This window comes from Oncorhynchus mykiss, chromosome 2 (assembly GCF_013265735.2).
Source record: "Oncorhynchus mykiss isolate Arlee chromosome 2, USDA_OmykA_1.1, whole genome shotgun sequence".
Lineage (NCBI taxonomy): Eukaryota > Metazoa > Chordata > Actinopteri > Salmoniformes > Salmonidae > Oncorhynchus > Oncorhynchus mykiss.
The window spans coordinates 77,543,525-77,565,083 of NC_048566.1; the positions used below are offsets into that span (position 1 = coordinate 77,543,525).

General features: G+C 45.3%; 1 protein-coding gene across 2 annotated transcripts in view; it reads right to left on the reverse strand.

Moving 5' to 3' along the window:
* Nucleotides 1-21,559, reverse strand: part of wwox (WW domain containing oxidoreductase) — a 296,505-nt gene that overhangs the window by 157,056 nt on the left and 117,890 nt on the right. For both annotated transcript variants that reach the window (XM_036955981.1, XM_021572694.2), the window contains one exon: nucleotides 19,999-20,263. In XM_036955981.1, coding sequence (XP_036811876.1) covers nucleotides 19,999-20,263 — 265 coding nt within the window. The remainder of the gene's footprint in view (nucleotides 1-19,998; nucleotides 20,264-21,559) is intronic.

The window sequence follows — 21,559 nt, forward strand, 5'->3', positions numbered from 1 at the left end:
ACTCCAGAGGTACTCCTCAGAGGAAAGCCTTCTAAAGGGAACAGGCTCTAGAATGTATTCCTGAACAATGGATTCCCACACAATACCTACAGGGCAAACTCCCTCTGAGTGGAATAGGAACAGAAAATCCTCTTTATATCGGATACAGAATTACCAGCCAATGTATTAAATCAATTTTGCAACAGCGGAGGAGCGTGTGTGTGTGTATAAAGAAATACAAAACACACGCACTCGCGCCTCATGGGAGTTTATGAAGCTAGCTCTCTAGTCCCATATGAGTCACCCATCAAAGGAAAACATGAAGCTACATCAAAATCTAAACACTTTTACACAAACAGCCCCGTATCAGTAATAGAGTATCCATACACCTACTCCCATGAATACCACCCCCTACCCAACCACTGCTGTCCTTAGGAACTCAGTGAGCAGTGGACAGAGTATTGCTCTGTTTCTGCTCTGTTTCACACATCCTATCAGAGCAATCTCTTACAACAAATGTTTGTTTTTTTAACTCATTCATCAGTTTACTTAAAAGAAGGATATTTTTTAAATATATATATATATATATATATAGGTCTATGTTTTGTACTATGGCGGCGCTTTCCGCGTCTGGATAAAGCTGTATAAATCCAATAAATTAATACATGAATAAATCAAGCAATTAATTATGATAGTAATTGAAATATATAGAAACAATGAATGTTTGTTCAAGCTTAACTGTGTTAAACAACAACCAAACAAAAATCTATGACACCACAACAACAGAGCAGAAATCCCAGCACAGTGGAAACACCACTTTAGTTCTGTAGCTCAGGATGATCTCTGTCCTCCACACCTCTCTCTCTCTCTCTCTCTCTCTCTCTCTCTCTACACTCTAATGCCCCCTACTGGTATCGAACAGTACTGTCATCTCATCAGACCGCTTCCACGACGATGACTGCCGCTGTTCTCAAACACTTGACCTGAACAGATTTGTTTGGATTCCAGTCTCTCACTCACTCTCTCACTCACTCACTCACTCTCTCCACCTCACTGCTCTCTCCAATTTTCTGCTCTCCACCTCTCTCTGCTCCCTCTCTCTCTGCTCTCTCTCTGCTCTTTCTCTGCTCTCTCTCTCTCTGCTCTCTCCACTTCTCTGCTCTCTCCACCTCTCTGCTCTCTCCACCTCTCTCCACCTCTCTGCTCTCTCCACCTCTCTGCTCTCTCCACCTCTCTGCTCTCTCCACCTCTCTGCTCTCTCTCCACCTCTCTGCTCTCTCCACCTTACTGCTCTCTCCACCTCACTGCTCTCTCCACCTCACTGCTCTCTCCACCTCTCTGCTCTCTCTCCACCTCTCTGCTCTCTCCACCTTACTGCTCTCTCTCTCTCTGCTCTTTCTCTGCTCTCTCTCTCTCTGCTCTCTCCACTTCTCTGCTCTCTCCACCTCTCTGCTCTCTCTGCTCTCTCTACCTCTCTGCTCTCTCCACCTCTCTGCTCTCTCCACCTCTCTGCTCTCTCCACCTCACTGCTCTCTCCACCTCTCTGCTCTCTCCACCTCTCTGCTCTCTCCACCACACTGCTCTCTCTCTCTGCTCTCTCTCTCTCAGCTCTCTCTCTCTCTCAGCTCTCTCCACCTCTCTGCTCTCTCTTTCTTTGTTCTCTCTCTATCTGCCCTCTCCACATCTCTGCTCTCTCCACCTCTCTGCTCTCTCCACCTCACTGCTCTCTCCACCTCACTGCTCTCTCCACCTCTCTGCTCTCTCCACCACACTGCTCTCTCTCTCTGCTCTCTCTCTCTCTGCTCTCTCTCTCTCTCAGCTCTCTCCACCTCTCTGCTCTCTCTTTCTCTGCTCTCTCTCTATCTGCCCTCTCCACCTCTCTGCTCTCTCCACCTCTCTGCTCTCTCCACCTCACTGCTCTCTCCACCTCACTGCTCTCTCCACCTCTCTGCTCTCTCCACCACACTGCTCTCTCTCTCTGCTCTCTCTCTCTCTGCTCTCTCTCTCTCTCAGCTCTCTCCACCTCTCTGCTCTCTCTTTCTCTGCTCTCTCTCTATCTGCCCTCTCCACCTCTCTGCTCTCTCCATCTCTCTGCTCTCTCCACTTCTCTGCTCTCTCTCTCTCTGCTCTCTCTCTGCTCTCTCCACCTCTCTGCTCTCTCTCTGCTCTCTCTCTCTCAGCTCTCTCCACCTCTCTGCTCTCTCTTTCTCTGCTCTCTCTCTATCTGCCCTCTCCACCTCTGCTCTCTCCATCTCTCTGCTCTCTCCACTTCTCTGCTCTCTCTCTCTCTCTCTCTGCTCTCTCTCTGCTCTCTCCACCTCTCTGCTCTCTCTCTGCTCTCTCTCTCTCTCTGCTCTCTCTCTCTCTCTCTGCTCTCTCTCTGCTCTCTCTCTCTCTCCCTGCTGGTTCTGTTGGCAGAGCTGTGGTGTCTCTGACTCACCCTCAGTATGCCCTCTGGCTGTACAGCCTGGCACAAGGAAAGGGAGGGGAGGGGGGACATAGGGGTAGGAGAGGGGAACATGGGGGTACAGAAGAGAGTAGGGGTAAGGGGATAGGTTTTCGTGTGGGGAGTGCAGGGGCAGCCTAGTGTCTCTCCACGTGTGTCTGGTAGGAGGCCATTAGACAGAGACACACATGGGGCGTCACCTTGAAAAACCACTGACCCTACACTACTTTACTGCTACACAATTAAAGAGGTAGGGAGAGAAAGAGGGACGGGGACGGGGGGGGGGAGAGAGTAGTTTCATAAAGAGCACTGACCCAAATGGCATTCAGTCGTTCTTCTCTGCAACAAAGGTCAGATAATCACACTCCTTTCTCCCCCCGTTCCCCCTCCCCATCTCTTTAACTCTGTTAAGTGCGTAATAACCACACAACAGAGCTTTGGGCCAGTAACCGAAAGGTCGTTGGTTCGAATCTACAAACCGGCAAGGTAGAAGGCAGTTAACCCCCAACAACAACTGCTCCCTGGGCACTTATTATGTGGACATGGATTCAGAGGGGTTGGGTTAAATGGACATGGATTAAGGCAGCCCCCCACACCTCTCTGATTCAGAGGGGTTGGGTTAAATGGACATGGATTAAGGCAGCCCCCCACACCTCTCTGATTCAGAGGGGTTGGGTTAAATGTGAAAGACACATTTTGGTTGAACGTATTAAGTTATGCAACGGACTAGGTATCCCCCTTCCACATGTACAGTATTCACTCCATCCAGAGTCCTCGTCAAATAACATCTCTCCACTCTCCTCCACGTTCTGTTGTAATTAAACACTCCATCCAGAAACCCTCCATCTCAGATCTCTTTGATCTGCTCTGAGTGGCCACAGAGAGGGAGGCCTCTCATTGTAGGAAAACTAGTTATTTGATTCTGAATGAGTCTTTGTGTTAATGTTATTATAGTACCAAAAAGTGTGCTGGAATGAACACAAACACACTGTTTACAGTCCTGCATCTAAACTGCAGTCCCGTGTGGTCAAAGAGGACCTAAACAACACCGGTACAAATTCATAGCTGAGAATGGTTCGATATATTCAAATATATCTTCATCACAATGTTAGCAATGCACACCATATCAGTAACGACTCTCATAAGATGAATATAGAGAGAGAGAAACAAATCTGTCAGAAAATAATAGGTCTAAAGAACCAAGACTACATCGATCTCTTTCTCTCTCTTTTCCGATAAGCTGTTTGCATGGACTTATTGTTTGTTAAGTGCAACTGGGACCTCTGCTCCTGCAGAGTAAAACACCCACACGATGCTTCAAAATAACAACAGCAGAAACGTCAATGGCATTATCAAATCATTAGTTTCCTCTCCAATACAAATGTTATGCACAGACACAGAGTAGCCAGCTCATATTCAATAGAAACATCTTATACCATTCACTCAGATCCACACACACCGATCCATCCAAACTATGTACCACACACATCAATGGCCTCTGTACCTAAAACAGTATCCCTCACACACTGGCTCAATATGGTTTGAGTGAGCAGAAAACAGAGGAGATGGGTACAGGGGGATAAAGGAGAGGGAGAGAGGGGAGATGGAGTGGGAAGGAGGGGAGGAAGGAGAGGGAGAAAGGGGAGATGGAGCAGGAGGGAGGGGGGAGACAGGGGGATAAAGGAGAGGGAGAGAGGGGAGATGGAGTGGGAAGGAAGGAAGGAGAGGGGAGGAAGGAGAGGGAGAAAGGGGATATGGAGCAGGAGGGAGGGGGGGAGTGGGATAGAGTGGGGATAAAGGAGAGGGAGATAGGGGAGATGGAGTGGGAAGGAGGGGAGGAAGGAGAGGGAGAAAGGGGAGATGGAGTGGGAAGGAGGGGAGGAAGGAGAGGGAGAAAGGGGAGATGGAGCAGGAGGGAGGGGGGAGAGACAGGGGGATAAAGGAGAGGGAGAGAGGGGAGATGAGGGGGGAGGGAGCGGGAGAGAGGGGGGTAAAGGAGCGGGAGAGAGGGGAGAAGGAGGAGAGGAAGAAAGGGGCTTATTATTTTTCCAGCGCAGCTCTCAAGGTGATAGCCCTGACATTGGCTGGCCAGACAGACCAATGAGACAGATAGACTACTCTCCATGTTAAACAGTAAAGTCTGGCCTGGACTAAAAACATACCTACTGTTTATCAGCAGATCTTTGTCGAACCAACCCCAGCCTAGGTCCATGCCCAAGTCTCAGCCCCAGCCCACGATTCAGCTCAGCTAGACTTGACAATTGTGTTCAATAGTTCTTTGATGCATGTGATTGAGAAAAGTATGGGGGGAAATCATATCAATATCGTATCATCGTATCACAGTGAACCCAAACTGTACTGTACAGTACATGTGCAGAACAATGTGGTGTGTGTGTGTGTGTGTGTGTGTGTGTGTGTGTGTGTGTGTGTGTGTGTGTGTGTGTGTGTGTGTGTGTGTGTGTGTGTGTGTGTGTGTGTGTGTGTATGTGTGTGTGTGTGTTCTAGAGCTAGGAGATCAGAGGTCAAGTAGAGCAGATCCCAGGTAGTTGATTGGCTAATGATGTCTAAGTGTAATGACTAATCAATGCGTGAATACATCAGCCTAATCTAATGGCCCAGGTGGGAGCCAGACAGCACTAGACGCATTGCACACATGATTGCGCCCAACAGGCAACAGTAATATAATCAATAAGACAGAGAGTGGCCAGACCCCATGGGGGTCCCTCGTACAGAATCACCTGATCTACATGTATTTACAGTGGGAGGGAGGGAGGCAGAGAAGACTGGGGAAACAAGGGCATTTTACATTTTACTGGATTATAATCCTCATGAAAATGCAACTTTTAGAATTAAACCAATGTGATTTACCACTAGATGAGATAGTTGTTAGTAGGTAGGATAGGTGATGGACAGCGCGACACCAACTTAAGTGTCTACAGATCCGTAATACAGACAGGATAGAGACACATCAATATAGAGAAATGTAGAGAAGCTATACAAATGTAACACATACAGTACCAGTCAAAAGTTTGGATACACCTACTCATTCAAGGGTTTTTCTTTATTTTTACTATTTTATACATTGTAGAATTATAGTGAAGACATCAAAACTATGAAATAACACATATTGGAACATGTGGTAACGAAAAAGTGTTAAACAAATCAAAATATATTTTTATTGAGATTCTTCAAAGTAGCAACCCTATTGCTAAATGATGTAGATTACACTTCTATCTTTGAAACTTTTGTTTGTTTATTTCACTTGCTTTGGAAATGTAAACATATGTTTCCCATGCCAGTAAAACCACTTTAAATTGAATTGAGCCATGGCCACAGTAAGAGAGGAGGGGGGCTCCTGCCCAGACATACCAGACCAGAGGAGCAGAGAGGACAGACCTGTGTCAATACCACCACCACTATACTGCTGACACTACACTACACTGCACTACACTACACAGATCAGTCCATGTCAATGCGATAATGAGAGAGTGAGAAAAGGACAGTAAGAAACAGAGGAGGAGATGAAGAGGGACTGTATAGTACAAGATGGGATGACATTAACGGAGAGTCAGTGGGACAGAGTAAAGGTTTTTCCAATACCTGCACTATACAGTAGATATACAGTCTCTTCATCTCTCTGCTCCTCTCCGGACCCTTGATTTCCTGTGTTTATGTGGCATGCGGGTCGGGCCAGAACGATGCCAGTATCGCAATATTTTTCCATGGCAAAAATGAAAACACAAATCTGACCAAATGATTTGGCACTTTAAACGCCTGCTGGATGTAAAAATCTTGTGAGCAATAGCTTGGAAAATAAATAAATGTGACTCGATGACAACAATGTTTATTTCCAACATTAGGGATGTTTTCTACAGAAGTTACATCCGCTTAATGTGTTTTGTTTCCTTGCCACGATACTAACAAGTACTGGTATCGTCCCGGCCCTACGTGTATGTGTGGTCAGTCAGTGCTAGGGCCTCTATCTGTGTTATTCATTAGCAGAGCGTGCCTTATAGAGTGAGGTGCAGTGTTTAAGTGGACCTGACGACAGATGGGAGAGACACAGAGAGGAGCAGGGGAGAAGTTTCCCAGTCTCCCAGTGTGCATAGCAGAGAGGCCTTTTCTGTCTGCTAACTATATCACCTGGCACAAATACAGGATAACTCTCCAACACACACACACATCTTCTGTATTATAAAGGGCACATATCATTACACATGCATGCATATGCAATTTAACTTATGAGTCTTTGTCTCAATTTCAGCAATTGGTCCTGGTATCATGACACAAGGCGAGGCCCAGATGCAGATGGTTGGAGTCTTAAAATGTTTATTAATCCAAAGGGGTAGGCAAGAGAACACACAAAGGGGTAGGCAAGAGAACACACAAAGGGGTAGGCAAGAGAACACACAAAGGGGTAGGCAAGAGAACACACAAAGGGGTAGGCGGACAAATATCTCGGCTGAGGGTACGCTGACCTGCTCTTGTTCAGGGAAGAGTGGAGGCTGATACCCCATGGAGCACTCGAAAGGGGAGCGTCCCGTGGCAAAACTGGGAAGGGTGTTCCGGGCATACTCCACCCAGACCAGTTGACGGCTCCAGGTAGTGGGGTTGGTTGAGACCAGGCACCTTAACGTGGTCTCCAGGTCTTGGTTGGCTCGCTCCGACCGACCGTTAGTTTGGGCTCGCTCCGACCGACCGTTAGTTCGCTCCGACCCAATAAGGGTGCAGAATGCCTTCCAGAACTGAGACGAGAACTGAGGACCCCGGTCGGAGACCATGTCCACCGGGAGTCCATTGATTCGGAAGACGTGCTGTGCAGATCCATAAGCTGGGCCATCTCCTTGGAAGAAGGTCGTTTGGGGAGAGGGATGAAATGGGTGGCCTTGGAGAACCGATCAACTACCGTCAGAATGACAGTGTTGCCATCAGACAGAGGGAGCCCAGTGACAAAGTCCAGAGATATATGAGACCAGGGACGATGAGGAACCGGTAGTGGCTGCAGGAGGCTCGGGTGGCTTCGAATCCTCTCGGGAAGAGCTACCTTCAGAAACTTCCAGATTCCCTTGGAGATGAATGCGCCATAGCAGGTGCACGAGTGTGCCCGAGACCAGACCTCCTCACTCACTCCTTAGACGACCATCAATTTGAATGGTTAGAGCGATAAGGGAGTCGAGATCCATCGGAAATTCCCGAGCAGCTAGCCCATCCTTTACCTCCTCAGATAATCTCTGCAAAAAATGATCAAAAAGAGACTCCGGATTCCAGAAACTCTCGGCGGTCAACGTGTGAAAATCAACCGTGTATCTGCCACACTACGGGAGTTCTGATGTAAGTAAAGCAGTTTACTGGCTTCCTTTCTCTTGGAAACTGGAGACTCAAATACCTTTCTCACTTCTGCCATGAATTCTTTCAGATGACCACAAATGGCAGATAGTTGCTCCCAAACTGCCGTAGCCCAGGAGAGCGCCCTTCCTGACATTAGCGTAATAATATACGCCATCTTAGATCTGTCTGAAGGAAACAAAGATGGCTGTAGCTCAAAAATACCAGTACCAGGATTTCCCGAATATCGCTCCGGAGGAGGTAAGTGGGGTTCTCGGGGGCCTGGGGAGCCGACAAACTCACCACAGATGGGGGGGAAATGACTGGGTGATTGTTTTTTTAGGGGTGGCAGGCAGCCTCTGAGCTAACTCTCTGAATTGCTCCATAATAGCCTTTAACCCACGGTCGTGGCGTTCCGTCAAGGACCTGAGCCCTTCCTAAAGGCCCTGCACCAACTCCTCATGTCTCCCAATGGTGGCTCCCTGCAGGGAGACAGTGTGGCAGAGCTGGTCCAAGTCTGCTGGGTCTGTCATGGCCAGTTTTTATGGCCAGCATGATACAAGGCGAGACCCACATGCAGACACAGTCTTATAATGTTTAGTAATCCAAAGGGGTAGGCAAGAGAATGGTCGTGGACAGGCAAAAAGGTCAGATCAGGGTCCAGGAGGTACAGAGTGGCAGACAGGCTCGTGGTCAAGGCAGGCAGAATGGTCAGGCAGGCAGGTACAGAGTCCAGAGAACAGGCAAGGGTCAAAACCAGGTGGAGTAGGAAAAGGAGAATAGCAAAAGGAGTACGGAACAAACACGCTGGTTGACTTGACTTAAACATACAAGATGAACTGGCACAGAGAGACAGGAAACACAGGGATAAATACACTGGCCCAGAGAGACAGGAAACACAGGGATAAATACACTGGCACAGAGAGACAGGAAACACAGGGATAAATACACTGGCACAGAGAGACAGGAAACACAGGGATAAATACATTGGCACAGAGAGACAGGAAACACAGGGATAAATACACTGGCCCAGAGAGACAGGAAACAGGGATAAATACACTGGCCCAGAGAGACAGGAAACACAGGGATAAATACACTGGGGAATATAAGTGACACCTGGAGGGGGTGGAGACAATCACAGGAACAGGTGAAACAGATCAGGGCGTGACACTGGTGAGTTTGATGTGAAACCGATGTAACATCCAGGCCAAACTATTTATGAACAAGTCCTTTATAACCCTCAGACAGACACTAAGGTGAAATATTACATTAATATGAACAACCATTAATTACTCCCTCTTCTCGCCACCTCTCTCCCCCTCTGATCTCTCTCTCTCGCTCTCCCTCTGTCTCCCTCCGTCTCCCTAATCCGTTCATGTGGGCAATAAGTGTATGCACCATGAGCACATTTCATTTCAGTGTGTGGTTTAGAGCGAGCCCAGAGGTGAGTCTTAATAAGGATCAATGGCACTTTATCTGGGCCGGCTTCCACTGCACAGCATGCAAATCACATAGCAACACTCTTGCAGGAAAAAAAATGGATTTAATTAAAACATGTAGAACCACAGGCTCTGGAAATTCAATTAAAGGATTTATGCAAAGGTTGGCTAGCTTTTTGTGTTGCAGTTTCCTGCTTCTGTAATGAGCTTTTCATATAAAAAAAAATCAATAGGTAATCTGGGCTGGGGGATCGGCTGCTTACGTACATTTTAGAAATCAATTTAAAAACATAGTCCATCAGCCACAGTGTCACAACAGAGAGGGGTGGGGGAGAGAGCGAAAGGGGTGATGGTTTCCCTCTTTACTCCTCGATGGGGTCAGGGGAGAGATATTGGCAGTGTGGGGGTGGATGGAGGGATAGAGTAAAAAAAAGAGAAGTCAGAATTGTATAGCCTGGTCTTTTCTCTGATCTGGGTCTTTATGTTAGAGAGTGGCTCCCTGGGTGTTTGAAGACTGTCCGGGCCTGACCTCCAGGTCGTGGGTACTTTAGGCCAACCTCGGCCTTAGAGGGCTGCAGGGCCTAATGGTCTCCCTGAGGTGTCTGGACCCTGGAGCTGGAGGAAGGTTAGATCTGTGAGGTGAGAGGTACAGCTGAAGTGGCCCTACTTTGAGCCTGTAGTTCTATTCCAGTGCTCTGTATCACTGTAGGGTATCTCCAGTGTGAATGAAGATGTTCTCTACCTGTGCTGCTCTTAATCAACTGTAATGACTTCATCCTAAGGAGCTGGCAGCTCATTACCCCCATTACAGCTGTAGAGGTCTGGGACTGGAGGGACCTCTACCCCCCTCTATCTCTCTCTCCGCACGGCTGAGCACCACACAGACCGGCACAGAGAGGCTGTCACAGCCCACAGCAGAGCCAGGATGATAGGGCTAAGCTCTCCGCCTGGGTGTGTGTGACCTTAGACCTGACAGTGAGGAGATACACAGATACTGTAAAAACGCTGTCATTCTGTAGAGAGAAAAAAGAAACCATCACCTCTCTCTTTCACCATCTCTCCCTCAAACACTCTCTCTTTTCTCTCTCCCTCTCCCACCACTTCCATCTCTCTCAAGGTGATAGCTCTCAGAGTATCACTCAGACAGTTCATTAGGTATCAGTGGTCAGTGGCCTGTGCACCTGGTTGAGTCATCTCCTAATAGCAGCAGAGCCCTCGTTACCCAGGACCAAGAAAGAGCGGAGAGACGGCAGGGGTCTAGGGTTAGAGACATAGAGAGAAGGAACGTGGTGCGGAGAGCAAAGCACAGAGGAGCTAGTTAAATGCTCTATCTTGTGTCTTCACTCAGAGAAACCCAGCTGAACTGTATAGTATATTATTGTCTGTCGGTCTGTCTGTCTGTCTGAGTGCTGGTCAGAAGTTTAGCCCTGCATATGTAAAAAGGTGGGCTGGCGCCCCAGGCTGAATGCTGAGTAATTATTAGTATTCTTAAACGCTAAGGTGCATGGTAGTGAGCACTGAAGGTACCGCCACCCAAGGGATGGACATGTCTGATTGGACCAGAGAGACCGCTCAGAGTCTTTAACCACAATCCACCTCTTCTTCGACCATTAAAGTGGAGTGAAGTTGCCCCTAGACACTGGTCTAAGATCAGTCTTGTGATTCCTCCCTAAAAGTTTAGTTAACAATCTGATTAGGGCAAGCTGATTCTAGATCGGTGAAAAAGGGCAACTTCTACCCTAAGCATATTAAGGAGCTCCTGAAGAAGTAGAGAAGACTCCAGTCAACAAAATGTCCCAGAAACATGTCAACACTGCTGATTGACAAGACTGACTCAAGACTGAAAAGTTAAGTACACAAACACACAACCACAATATGGCCTAAACTGTACATACAGACCCGACCAGAAGCCATGGATTACAGACAACATTCACACTGAGCTAAAGGGTAGAGCTGCCGCTTTCAAGGAGCGGGACTCTAACCAGGAAGCTTATTCAACACCACAGTGCCCTCAAAGCTCATCACTAAGCTAAGGACCCTGGGACTAAACACCTTCCTCTGAAACTGGATCCTGGACTTCCTGACGGGCCAACCACAGGTGGTAAGGGTATTGAACAACACATCCTCAACACAGGGGCCCCTCAGGGGTGAGTGCTCAGTCCCCTGCTGCACTCCCTGTTCAATCATGACTGCCTTGCCAGGAACAACTCCAACACCATCATTAAGTTTGCCGATGACACAACAGTGGTAGGCCTGATCACAGACAACGATGAGACAGCCTATAGGGAGGAGGTCAGAGACCTGACCGTGTGGTGCCAGGACAACAACCTCTCCCTCAACATGATCAAGATAAAGGAGATGATTGTGGACTACAGGAAAAGGAGGACCGAGCACGCCCCCATTTTCATCGACGGGGCTGTAGTGGAGCAGGTTGAGAGCTTCAAGTTCCTTGGTGTCCATATCACCAACAAACTAACATGGTCCAATCACACCAAGACAGTCATGAAGAAGGCACAACAAAGCCTATTCCCCCTCAAGAGACTGAAAAGATTTGGCATGGGTCCTCAGATCTTCAAAAAGGTTTTACAGCTGCACCATCGAGAGCATCCTGATGGGTTGCATCCCTGTCTGGTATGGCAACTGCTCAGCCTCCAACCGCAAGGCACTACAGAGTGTAGTTTGTACGGCCCAGCACATCACCGGGGCCAAGCTTCCTGCCATCCAGGACCTCTATACCAGGCGGTGTCAGAGGAAGGCCCCAAAATGTGTCAAAGACTCCAACCACCCTAGTCATAGACTGTTCTCTCTGCTACCGCATGGCAAGCGGTACCGGAGCGCCAAGTCTAGGTCCTAGAGGCTTCTAAACAACTTCTACCCCCAAGCCATAAGACTCCTGAACATCTAATCAAATGGCTACCCAGACTATTTGCATTGCCCCCCCTCTCTCTACGCTGCTACTATCTGTTATTTTCTATGCATAGCCACTTTAATAACCTACATGTACATAATTACCTCAATTACCTCGACACCGGTGCCCCCGCACATTGACTCTGTACCGGTACCCCCTGTATATAACCCCACTATTGTTATTTACTGCTGATCTTTAATCATTTGTTATTCTTATCTCTTTCTTTTTTGGGGGTATTTTCTTAAAACTGCATTGTTGGTTAAGGGCTTGTAAGTAAGCATTTCACAGTAAGTTCTACACCTGTTGTATTCGGCGCATGTGACAAATACAATTTGATTTGAACTGTAGAGCTAGACAGTAGACAGGCGTTCGTTCACCCAGAATGATCTATATTCCGTTTTCCTCACATCAAAGTGCTAGAGATAAGAGCTGTGTTTGGCCTCTTACACACACGCACTCACCCACCCATACTGGCTAGAGTATTGAGTTGTTATAACCACATTTAAGAACAGAGTGAAACTCTCCCTGTAAAGAACTTGGATTATCTATAAGCGGGAAACAGTGGGCCAGGCGTGGCCGCACGATCTCTGATAAGCAGATGAAGGAATAGGGAGTGGAACATGATGTTAGTGAGTGATCGTCTGGCTGATTAAAACGTCATGGCTCTTTATAGATGCCTCTCTCCACTCTGATCACAGTGAGGGGGGGAGGGGGCTGCAAATCCCTACTATGATATTAACAATAATGTTTTATATTCTCCTCAGATGACTGCTCTACATATAGAAGCCACTGAAATACACCATTAATAATATTTATTTTTAATGACAAAAGATCACAGAATTTCTTCATTAATATGAGTGTATGGGCCGACATTAAATAACGATGCATATAAAGCACTGAACTAGGCTATATACAGTACAACATTCTGTGAGAGGATCTAATGATCCAAGATGTTTCCGTGATTGTCCGTACTTTGTGTGTGTGTGTGTATGTGTGTGTGTGTGTGTGTGTGTGTGTGTGTGTGTGTGTTTGTGTTTTTGTGTGCAAGCGTGTGTGTGTGTGTGTGTGTCTGTTTGTGTGTGCGAGCGTGTGTGTGTACAGGCTTGAGTAATTTGCACAACAGACACACACTGGGACTTTTTGATCATTCTTTGGGGAGTCGACATTCTGCTTATGTTTGCATTCTGGAACAATCTCCACGGATCCCATAAGCGAAGGCTAGCAATTAAAACGATAGCATCTTCATATCCCCACTCACAATAACTGAAATAATAGCACTGTTTTATTAAGCCTTAATGTGGGGGTAAGAGGGGGTCTGGGGTGTTAAAGAGGATACACATTCAGATGCCTTATTTAAATCTGCGGTTGATAACAGCAAATGCTCGGCTTAAAGGTGTGTGGTGCTCGTGTGTGTGTGTGTGGTCTTTATCAGACACAGGACGTTAAGCTAAATCCTGTGTCAGCACACCAGTATTTAATAACAGCACTAGCTACCTTTGTCCTTTAATATTTACAAACATCTACACCACCGTTAGTTAATTAACCACATGTATGAAAACCCCCCTCCCTGATCTGGAGGAAAAACTAGGCTGCTAATTGCAACTGGGTGCTCAGAAGTCCAAAACAGTTAGAAGCCCCCCTCCCCTACCCCACACACTGCCATAATAGCCCTAAAACATGATGTATTCCATACACATCTCTTTTTGGTCTCATACTATTTTAAACAAGTACCTTTCTTGGAAAACACCATAGGAACTCAGTTTAGTTCCGCTGAAAGTAAGTAGATCTCAGAGCATGTTACTATCTGTGCAAAGGGAATAAGGGGTTGTTTTGTTAGACTTCAGTGTGGCTTTTGACATTATTGATCGTAGTCTGCTGCTGGAAAAACGTATGTGTTATGGCTTTATACCCCCTGCTATATTGTGGATAAAGAGTTACCTGTCTAACAGAACACAAGAAGGTGTTCTTTAATGGAAGCTTCTCCAACATAATCCAGGTAGTATCAGGAATTCCCCAGGGCAGCTGTTTAGGCACCTTACTTTTTTCAATCTTTACTAACAACATGCCATTGGCTTTGAGTAAACTCAACAAAGAGCTGCAGTTAGTTTCAGAATGGGTGGCAAGGAATAAGTTAGCTGTCACGACTTCGACCGAAGGTGGCTCCCCTTCCCGTTCGGGTGGCGCTCGGCGGTCGTCGTCACCGGCCTACTAGCTGCCACTGATTATTTTCTCTCCCTCCTTATGTGTTTATTGAGTACACCTGTTTTGAGTTGGTTGTAATTAGTGAGGCTTTATTAGTCAGCCGGTCCGCCTGTTTCTTTGTGCGGGATTGATTATTGTAACCCTGGTGTTTGCTATAGATTACGTGTTTGTGTATTTAGTGCTAGACTGTTTTCGTTCCCTGTGTCTGGGGCATTTGGTTTGAGCACCCGAAAGTGGGGTGGCCGTGGTTCACCGTGTGTGCATTAAAGTAGCACTTTATTGAACTCTCTGCTTTCCTGCGCCTGATTTCACCCTCACGATACCCAGGACCTTACATTAGCCCTAAATATTTAAACGACTAAAAGCATTTTATTTGGGACAAATTATTCACTAAACCCTAAACCTCAACTAAATCTTGTAAAGAATAATGTGTAAATTGAGCAAGTTGAGGAGACTAAACTGTTTGGACTGACCCTGGATTGTAAACTGTCACGGTCAAAACATGTTGACAGCTAAGAAGGGGAGAAGCCTGTCCTTAATAAAGCGCTGCTCCCATTTCTCGACAACACTATCAACAAGGCAGGTCCTACAGGCCCTAGTTTGGTCGCACCTGGACTATGGTTCAGTCGTGTGGTCAGGTGCCACAAAGAGGGACTTAGGATAATTGCAATTGGCTCAGAACAGGGCAGCATGGCTGGCCCTTAAATGTGCACGGAGAGCTAACATTAATAATATGCATGTAAATCTCTCATGGCTCAAAGTGGAGGAGAGATTGACTTCATCACTACTTGTTTTTATAAGAAGTGTTGACAAGCTGAATGCACCGAGGTGTCTGTTTAAACTACTAGCACACAGCTCAGACACCCATACATACCCCACAAGACATGCCACCAGAGGACTCTTCACAATCCCCAAGTCCAGAACAGACTATGTGAGGTGCACAGTACAACATAGAGCCATGACTACATGGAACTCTATTCCACATCAGGTAACTGATGCAAGTAGTAAAATTAGATGTAAAAAACAGGTAAAAATACACCTTATGGAACAGAGGGGACACTGAAGAGACACACACACAGGTACAGACACACGCATATGCACACGGGTGCTAGCACACACCCTCTACACACACATGCACTGTAATATTGTTGTATAGCGATATCATACATTTTGTGTTGTCGGTGTGTGGTGGTGTGACAGTGTTCTATGTCTTATCTTTTGTTTTATGTTTAACGTAAGTTACTTAATGTGTTTGGATCCCAGGAAGACTAGCAGCAGCTAATGGGGAACAATAATAACATAGGAAAAAGATAGAGGAAGAGGGGCAGAGATTATGAGAGAGAGAGGAAGAGGGGCAGAGATTATGAGAGAGAGAGAGAGAGAGAGAGAGAGAGAGAGAGAGAGAGAGAAAGAGAGAGAGAGAGAGAATACAGGCTTATTGGGGATCACAGAGAGCCAACAGGTAGCTGCACCACTCAGATAATAGTGGAGCAGGGGAAACAGAATAGTGTGTAGTGAAACCTGCTGAGAAGCATCTCTGCGGAGAGAGAACAGTCAGCAGAGACACACGTCTGCCTGACTCCCTTTGTCCGTCCAACATCATTCATCACAACCACACTTCACTAAAATACCTCTTCTCTCCACATCCCATCCTGCCTGCAGTGAAAACACTAGATAGATAAAGGATGACAAAGGGGCTAATGCACTGATGTAATAGTCTAACTAAAGCATACATCACAGTAGCATATGGCCTCCAGGGTAGTGGCAGGACTAGTAGAGAAGCCTTGTAGACTAGGAGCCTGTGTGTGTTTGGTCTATAGATTAGTAGAGAAGCCTTGTAGACTAGGAGCCTGTGTGTGTTTGGTCTATAGATTAGTAGAGAAGCATTGTAGACTCGGAGCCTGTGTGTGTTAGGTCTATAGATTAGTAGAAAAGCATTGTAGACTAGGAGCCTGTGTGTGGTAGGTCTATAGATAGGTAGAGAAGCCTTGTAGACTAGGCGCCTGTGTGTGTTAGGTCTATAGATTAGTAGAGAAGCATTGTTGACTAGGAGCCTGTGTGTGTTAGGTCTATAGATTAGTAGAGAAGCCTTGTAGAATAGGAGCCTGTGTGTGTTAGGTCTATAGATTAGTAGAGAAGCCTTGTAGACTCAGATCCTGTGTGTGTTTGGTATATAGATTAGTAGAGAAGCCTTCTAGACTCAGATCCTGTGTGTGTTTGGTCAATAGATTAGTAGAGAAGCCTTGTAGACTCGGAGCCTGTGTGTGTTAGGTCTATAGATTAGTAGAGAAGCCTTGTAGACTCGGAGCCTGTGTGTGTTAGTTCTATAGATTAGTAGAGAAGCCTTGTAGACAAGGAGCCTGTGTGTGTTAGGTATATAGATTAGTAGAGAAGCCTTGTAGACTAGGAGCCTGTGTGTGTTTGGTATATAGATTAGTAGAGAAGCCTTGTAGACTAGGAGCCTGTGTGTGTTTGGTATATAGATTATTAGAGAAGCCTTGTAGACTAGGAGCCTGTGTGTGTTTGGTATATAGATAGGTAGAGAAGCCTTGTAGACTAGGAGCCTGTGTGTGTTTGGTATATAGATTAGTAGAGAAGCCTTCTAGACTCAGATCCTGTGTGTGTTAGGTCAATAGATTAGTAGAGAAGCCTTGTAGACTCAGATCCTGTGTGTGTTTGGTATATAGATTAGTAGAGAAGCCTTGTAGACTAGGAGCCTGTGTGTGTTAGGTCTATAGATTATTAGAGAAGCCTTGTAGACTAGGAGCCTGTGTGTGTTTGGTATATAGATTAGTAGAGAAGCATTGTAGACTAGGAGCCTGTGTGTGTTAGGTCAATAGATTAGTAGAGAAGCATTGTAGACTAGGAGCCTGTGTGTGTTAGGTCTATAGATTAGTAGAGAAGCCTTGTAGACTAGGAGCCTGTGTGTGTTAGGTCTATAGATTAGTAGAGAAGCCTTGTAGACTCAGATCCTGTGTGTGTTAGGTATATAGATTAGTAGAGAAGCCTTGTAGAATAGGAGCCTGTGTGTGTTAGGTCTATAGATTAGTAGAGAAGCCTTGTAGACTAGGAGCCTGTGTGTGTTAGGTCTATAGATTAGTAGAGAAGCCTTGTAGACTCAGATCCTGTGTGTGTTTGGTATATAGATTAGTAGAGAAGCCTTGTAGACTAGGAGCCTGTGTGTGTTAGGTCTATAGATTAGTAGAGAAGCCTTGTAGACTAGGAGCCTGTGTGTGTTAGGTCTATAGATTAGTAGAGAAGCCTTGTAGACTCAGATCCTGTGTGTGTTTGGTATATAGATTAGTAGAGAAGCCTTCTAGACTCAGATCCTGTGTGTGTTTGGTCAATAGATTAGTAGAGAAGCCTTGTAGACTAGGAGCCTGTGTGTGTTAGGTCAATAGATTAGTAGAGAAGCCTTGTAGACTAGGAGCCTGTGTGTGTTAGGTCTATAGATTAGTAGAGAAGCCTTCTAGACTCGGAGCCTGTGTGTGTTAGGTCTATAGATTAGTAGAGAAGCCTTCTAGACTCGGAGCCTGTGTGTGTTAGGTCTATAGATTAGTAGAGAAGCCTTGTAGACTCGGAGCCTGTGTGTGTTAGGTCTATAGATTAGTAGAGAAGCCTTGTAGACAAGGAGCCTGTGTGTGTTAGGTCTATAGATTATTAGAGAAGCCTTGTAGACTAGGAGCCTGTGTGTGTTTGGTATATAGATTAGTAGAGAAGCCTTGTAGACTAGGAGCCTGTGTGTGTTAGGTCAATAGATTAGTAGAGAAGCCTTGTAGACAAGGAGCCTGTGTGTGTTAGGTCTATAGATTAGTAGAGAAGCATTGTAGACTCAGAGCCTGTGTGTGTTAGGTCTATAGATTAGTAGAGAAGCATTGTAGACTAGGAGCCTGTGTGTGGTAGGTCAATAGATTAGTAGAGAAGCCTTGTAGACAAGGAGCCTGTGTGTGTTAGGTCTATAGATTAGTAGAGAAGCCTTGTAGACTAGGAGCCTGTGTGTGTTAGGTCTATAGATTAGTAGAGAAGCCTTGTAGACAAGGAGCCTGTGTGTGTTTGGTCTATAGATTAGTAGAGGATAAATCACAGTGGGAGCTTTATAATTCACATCATCAGCATGTGACTATTACAGAAACAACACACCATGGTAATGACAATGTATATATTGTAACATTTCAGTAATAAGACATAAGTATGTTATAAGTATTGTTTCCCTGAACAATCTCCTGTGTGCAAATATCAATATAGCATAAAGAAAGGCATACATTGAGATTGAGTTGTAAAATAACGTATGGAGATAATATGAGAAGTGTGTAGAGAGAGGGGACATAGAGAAGAGTGTGTGTCAAATCTGCTAATATAACATTGAATATATGATAACTCATGGCTAAAACATCTATGATTGAAAAGCCATATGTGAGCAATTTAGTACAGAGAGTCGTAGCTATACTACCTTATACTATACCGTAACACTATAGTCTCAGAGCAGTATGGGTTTATCTACCCTATACTATACCGTAACACTATAGTCTCAGAGCAGTATGGGTTTATCTACCCTATACTATACCGTAACACTATAGTCTCAGAGCAGTATGGGTTTATCTACCCTATACTATACCGTAACACTATAGTCTCAGAGCAGTATGGGTTTATCTACCCTATACTATACCGTAACACTATAGTCTCAGAGCAGTATGGGTTTATCTACCCTATACTATACCGTAACACTATAGTCTCAGAGCAGTATGGGTTTATCTACCCTATACTATACCGTAACACTATAGTCTCAGAGCAGTATGGGTTTATCTACCCTATACTATACCGTAACACTATAGTCTCAGAGCAGTATGGGTTTATCTACCCTATACTATACCGTAACACTATAGTCTCAGAGCAGTATGGGTTTATCTACCCTATACTATACCGTAACACTATAGTCTCAGAGCAGTATGGGTTTATCTACCCTATACTATACCGTAACACTATAGTCTCAGAGCAGTATGGGTTTATCTACCCTCACGAGGAGAAGAGTGGACACACTCTTAGAACTAAACTAACAAAGACAGGACGAGGAGGAAAAGAGGAAAAACAAGCCAGTGAATCTTTCTCCATCTCTGTGAAAGTCACACTCTCTCACTGAACCCTGACTGCTCTAGAGATCCTTCCTTTTCCTTTCCCCCATCCTTCCCTCTCTTCTTCTCTCGCAGATAGATGCCAAGACTAATATTTGGACTAACGAAGGACAGTTGAGACTACAGAATAAAGTATGAGGACCATGAAGAGTAGCATCTACTCTTTCCACACTCTCTAAAACAACCAGTCTGTTCAAGTAGGCGTACAGCAAATAACATTCAATAACCAAGTAGCCATCTATTAAATAACACAAACAACTCATTCAATAACCAAGTAGCCATCTATTAAATAACACAAACAACTCATTCAATAACCATCTATTAAATAACACAAACAACTCATTCAATAACCATCTATTAAATAACACAAACAACTCATTCAATAACCATCTATTAAATAACACAAACAACTCATTCAATAACCATCTATTAAATAACACAAACAACTCATTCAATAACCAATAACCATCTATTAAATAACACAAACAGCTCAAAGTGTCATATCTCCCACACAGCCATGCAATATGGTGATACCTTAGCATCAGAAGTGTAATCGGTCTGTCTCCTTACCATAGACTTGGTGAAGGGGCGAGCCAGGGTGAAGAACAGGGTCATCAGCCACCAGCTACGATGGATGGCCGTGTACATCATGTTCCCAGGGTGCACTGCATTGCAGGTGACCCCGTGGAGCGAGAGGCGTCGGTGGAGCTCGTTAGAGAACAGGAGGTTACACAGCTTGGCCCGGTTGTAGGCCAGCATGGACCAGTAGTCCTTCTGAGGAGGAGACAGCACAGCCAGGTCCACCTTACCACACTGGTCCAGCAGGTCTGTAAACCTGGGGAAAGAGGAACCAAGATTAACTTTATGTACCTAGTAAAGTTTTCATTTTACAGGAACAAGTCAAGGATCGAGTACTTTAAGGTTAACTTTAATGAAAGTACACTTGAATTCCATAGACCAGTGCTCTCCAACCCTGTTCCTGGAGATCTACCGTCCTGTAGGTTTTCACTCCAACCCTAATCTAGCACACCCGATTCTAATAACTAGCTGGATGATAAGGTGAATCAGGTCAGTTACCACTGGAGTGAAACTCTTCAGGCACAGGGTTGTAGAGTCCTTCCATAGACTATAGACATTTAAAATATAAGTAGAAAAGTAAATGTGTGCATCGGTGCTGTAGTTACTATAGCAGCAGAAGTGTGGTCCTGGCTGAATACAAATCTAATGCGTGACAGGATGTTTTTTAATTGCCTGCGACAGAGCAGTTAAAGCCCAGATGTTTGACAAGGCTCTTGAACATTACACCGCTCGCTAGGTTATTATGCAGTCACAATAACACAGAGACACACCGCAGTCAAACACACTCCCTCCTCCTCCCTCAAAATGTGTGTGTGTTTCTGTCTGTTTGTGGTTGTGTGCATCTACATCTTAATCCAGTCATTAGAAACCCACCAATCAACATGTCACCTGATTTCCTTGTTGTGATTTTCCAAGCTGCCTGCCTGGCGTTTGCTTACCGTCCCCTCTCCGCTACATCCTTGCTTGGCTAAATTACAACATCTGCAGGCTTTATATTTCATGTGAAGAAACTTCACAACTGCTTTAGCGCTTGGTAGGGTTAATAAATCACTTGGCAATACACATTTTTCTCTCAAAGCAAGTTTCTTGACATTTAATAATACAATATGCTTGCGTCTGTCAAGATTTAAATAAGGTTACACTGATTTCATAGTGACCTACACCACATTGTCAACACTGTAAAATGTCTGTCATTTAAGTTCAGAAAACAGCACAAATAGAAACATTCCTGGCTTTTACTTAGACATAAAGAGCACATATAGATAGTTTATGGACACCATTTCAGCCATCTAACCGTAACCCTTTCACCGAGAGTGTAATAGGGGGTTTAAAATACAGTGTAACAGAGAGATTTAATACAATATTTTCTCTCCTGATCTTTGAGAAGGTCTAATGCACTTATTAGTATTGTGTCAATTACACTGCAGACCCTGGTGTTGGGGGGTGATAACGTTTTCTGCCTTTTCCCTCATCCCTATTCCTCTCTGTCTCCATCCCTTCATACCTCCATCTCACCCACCTTGTCTGCTATACTCTGTAGGTCACAACTTTA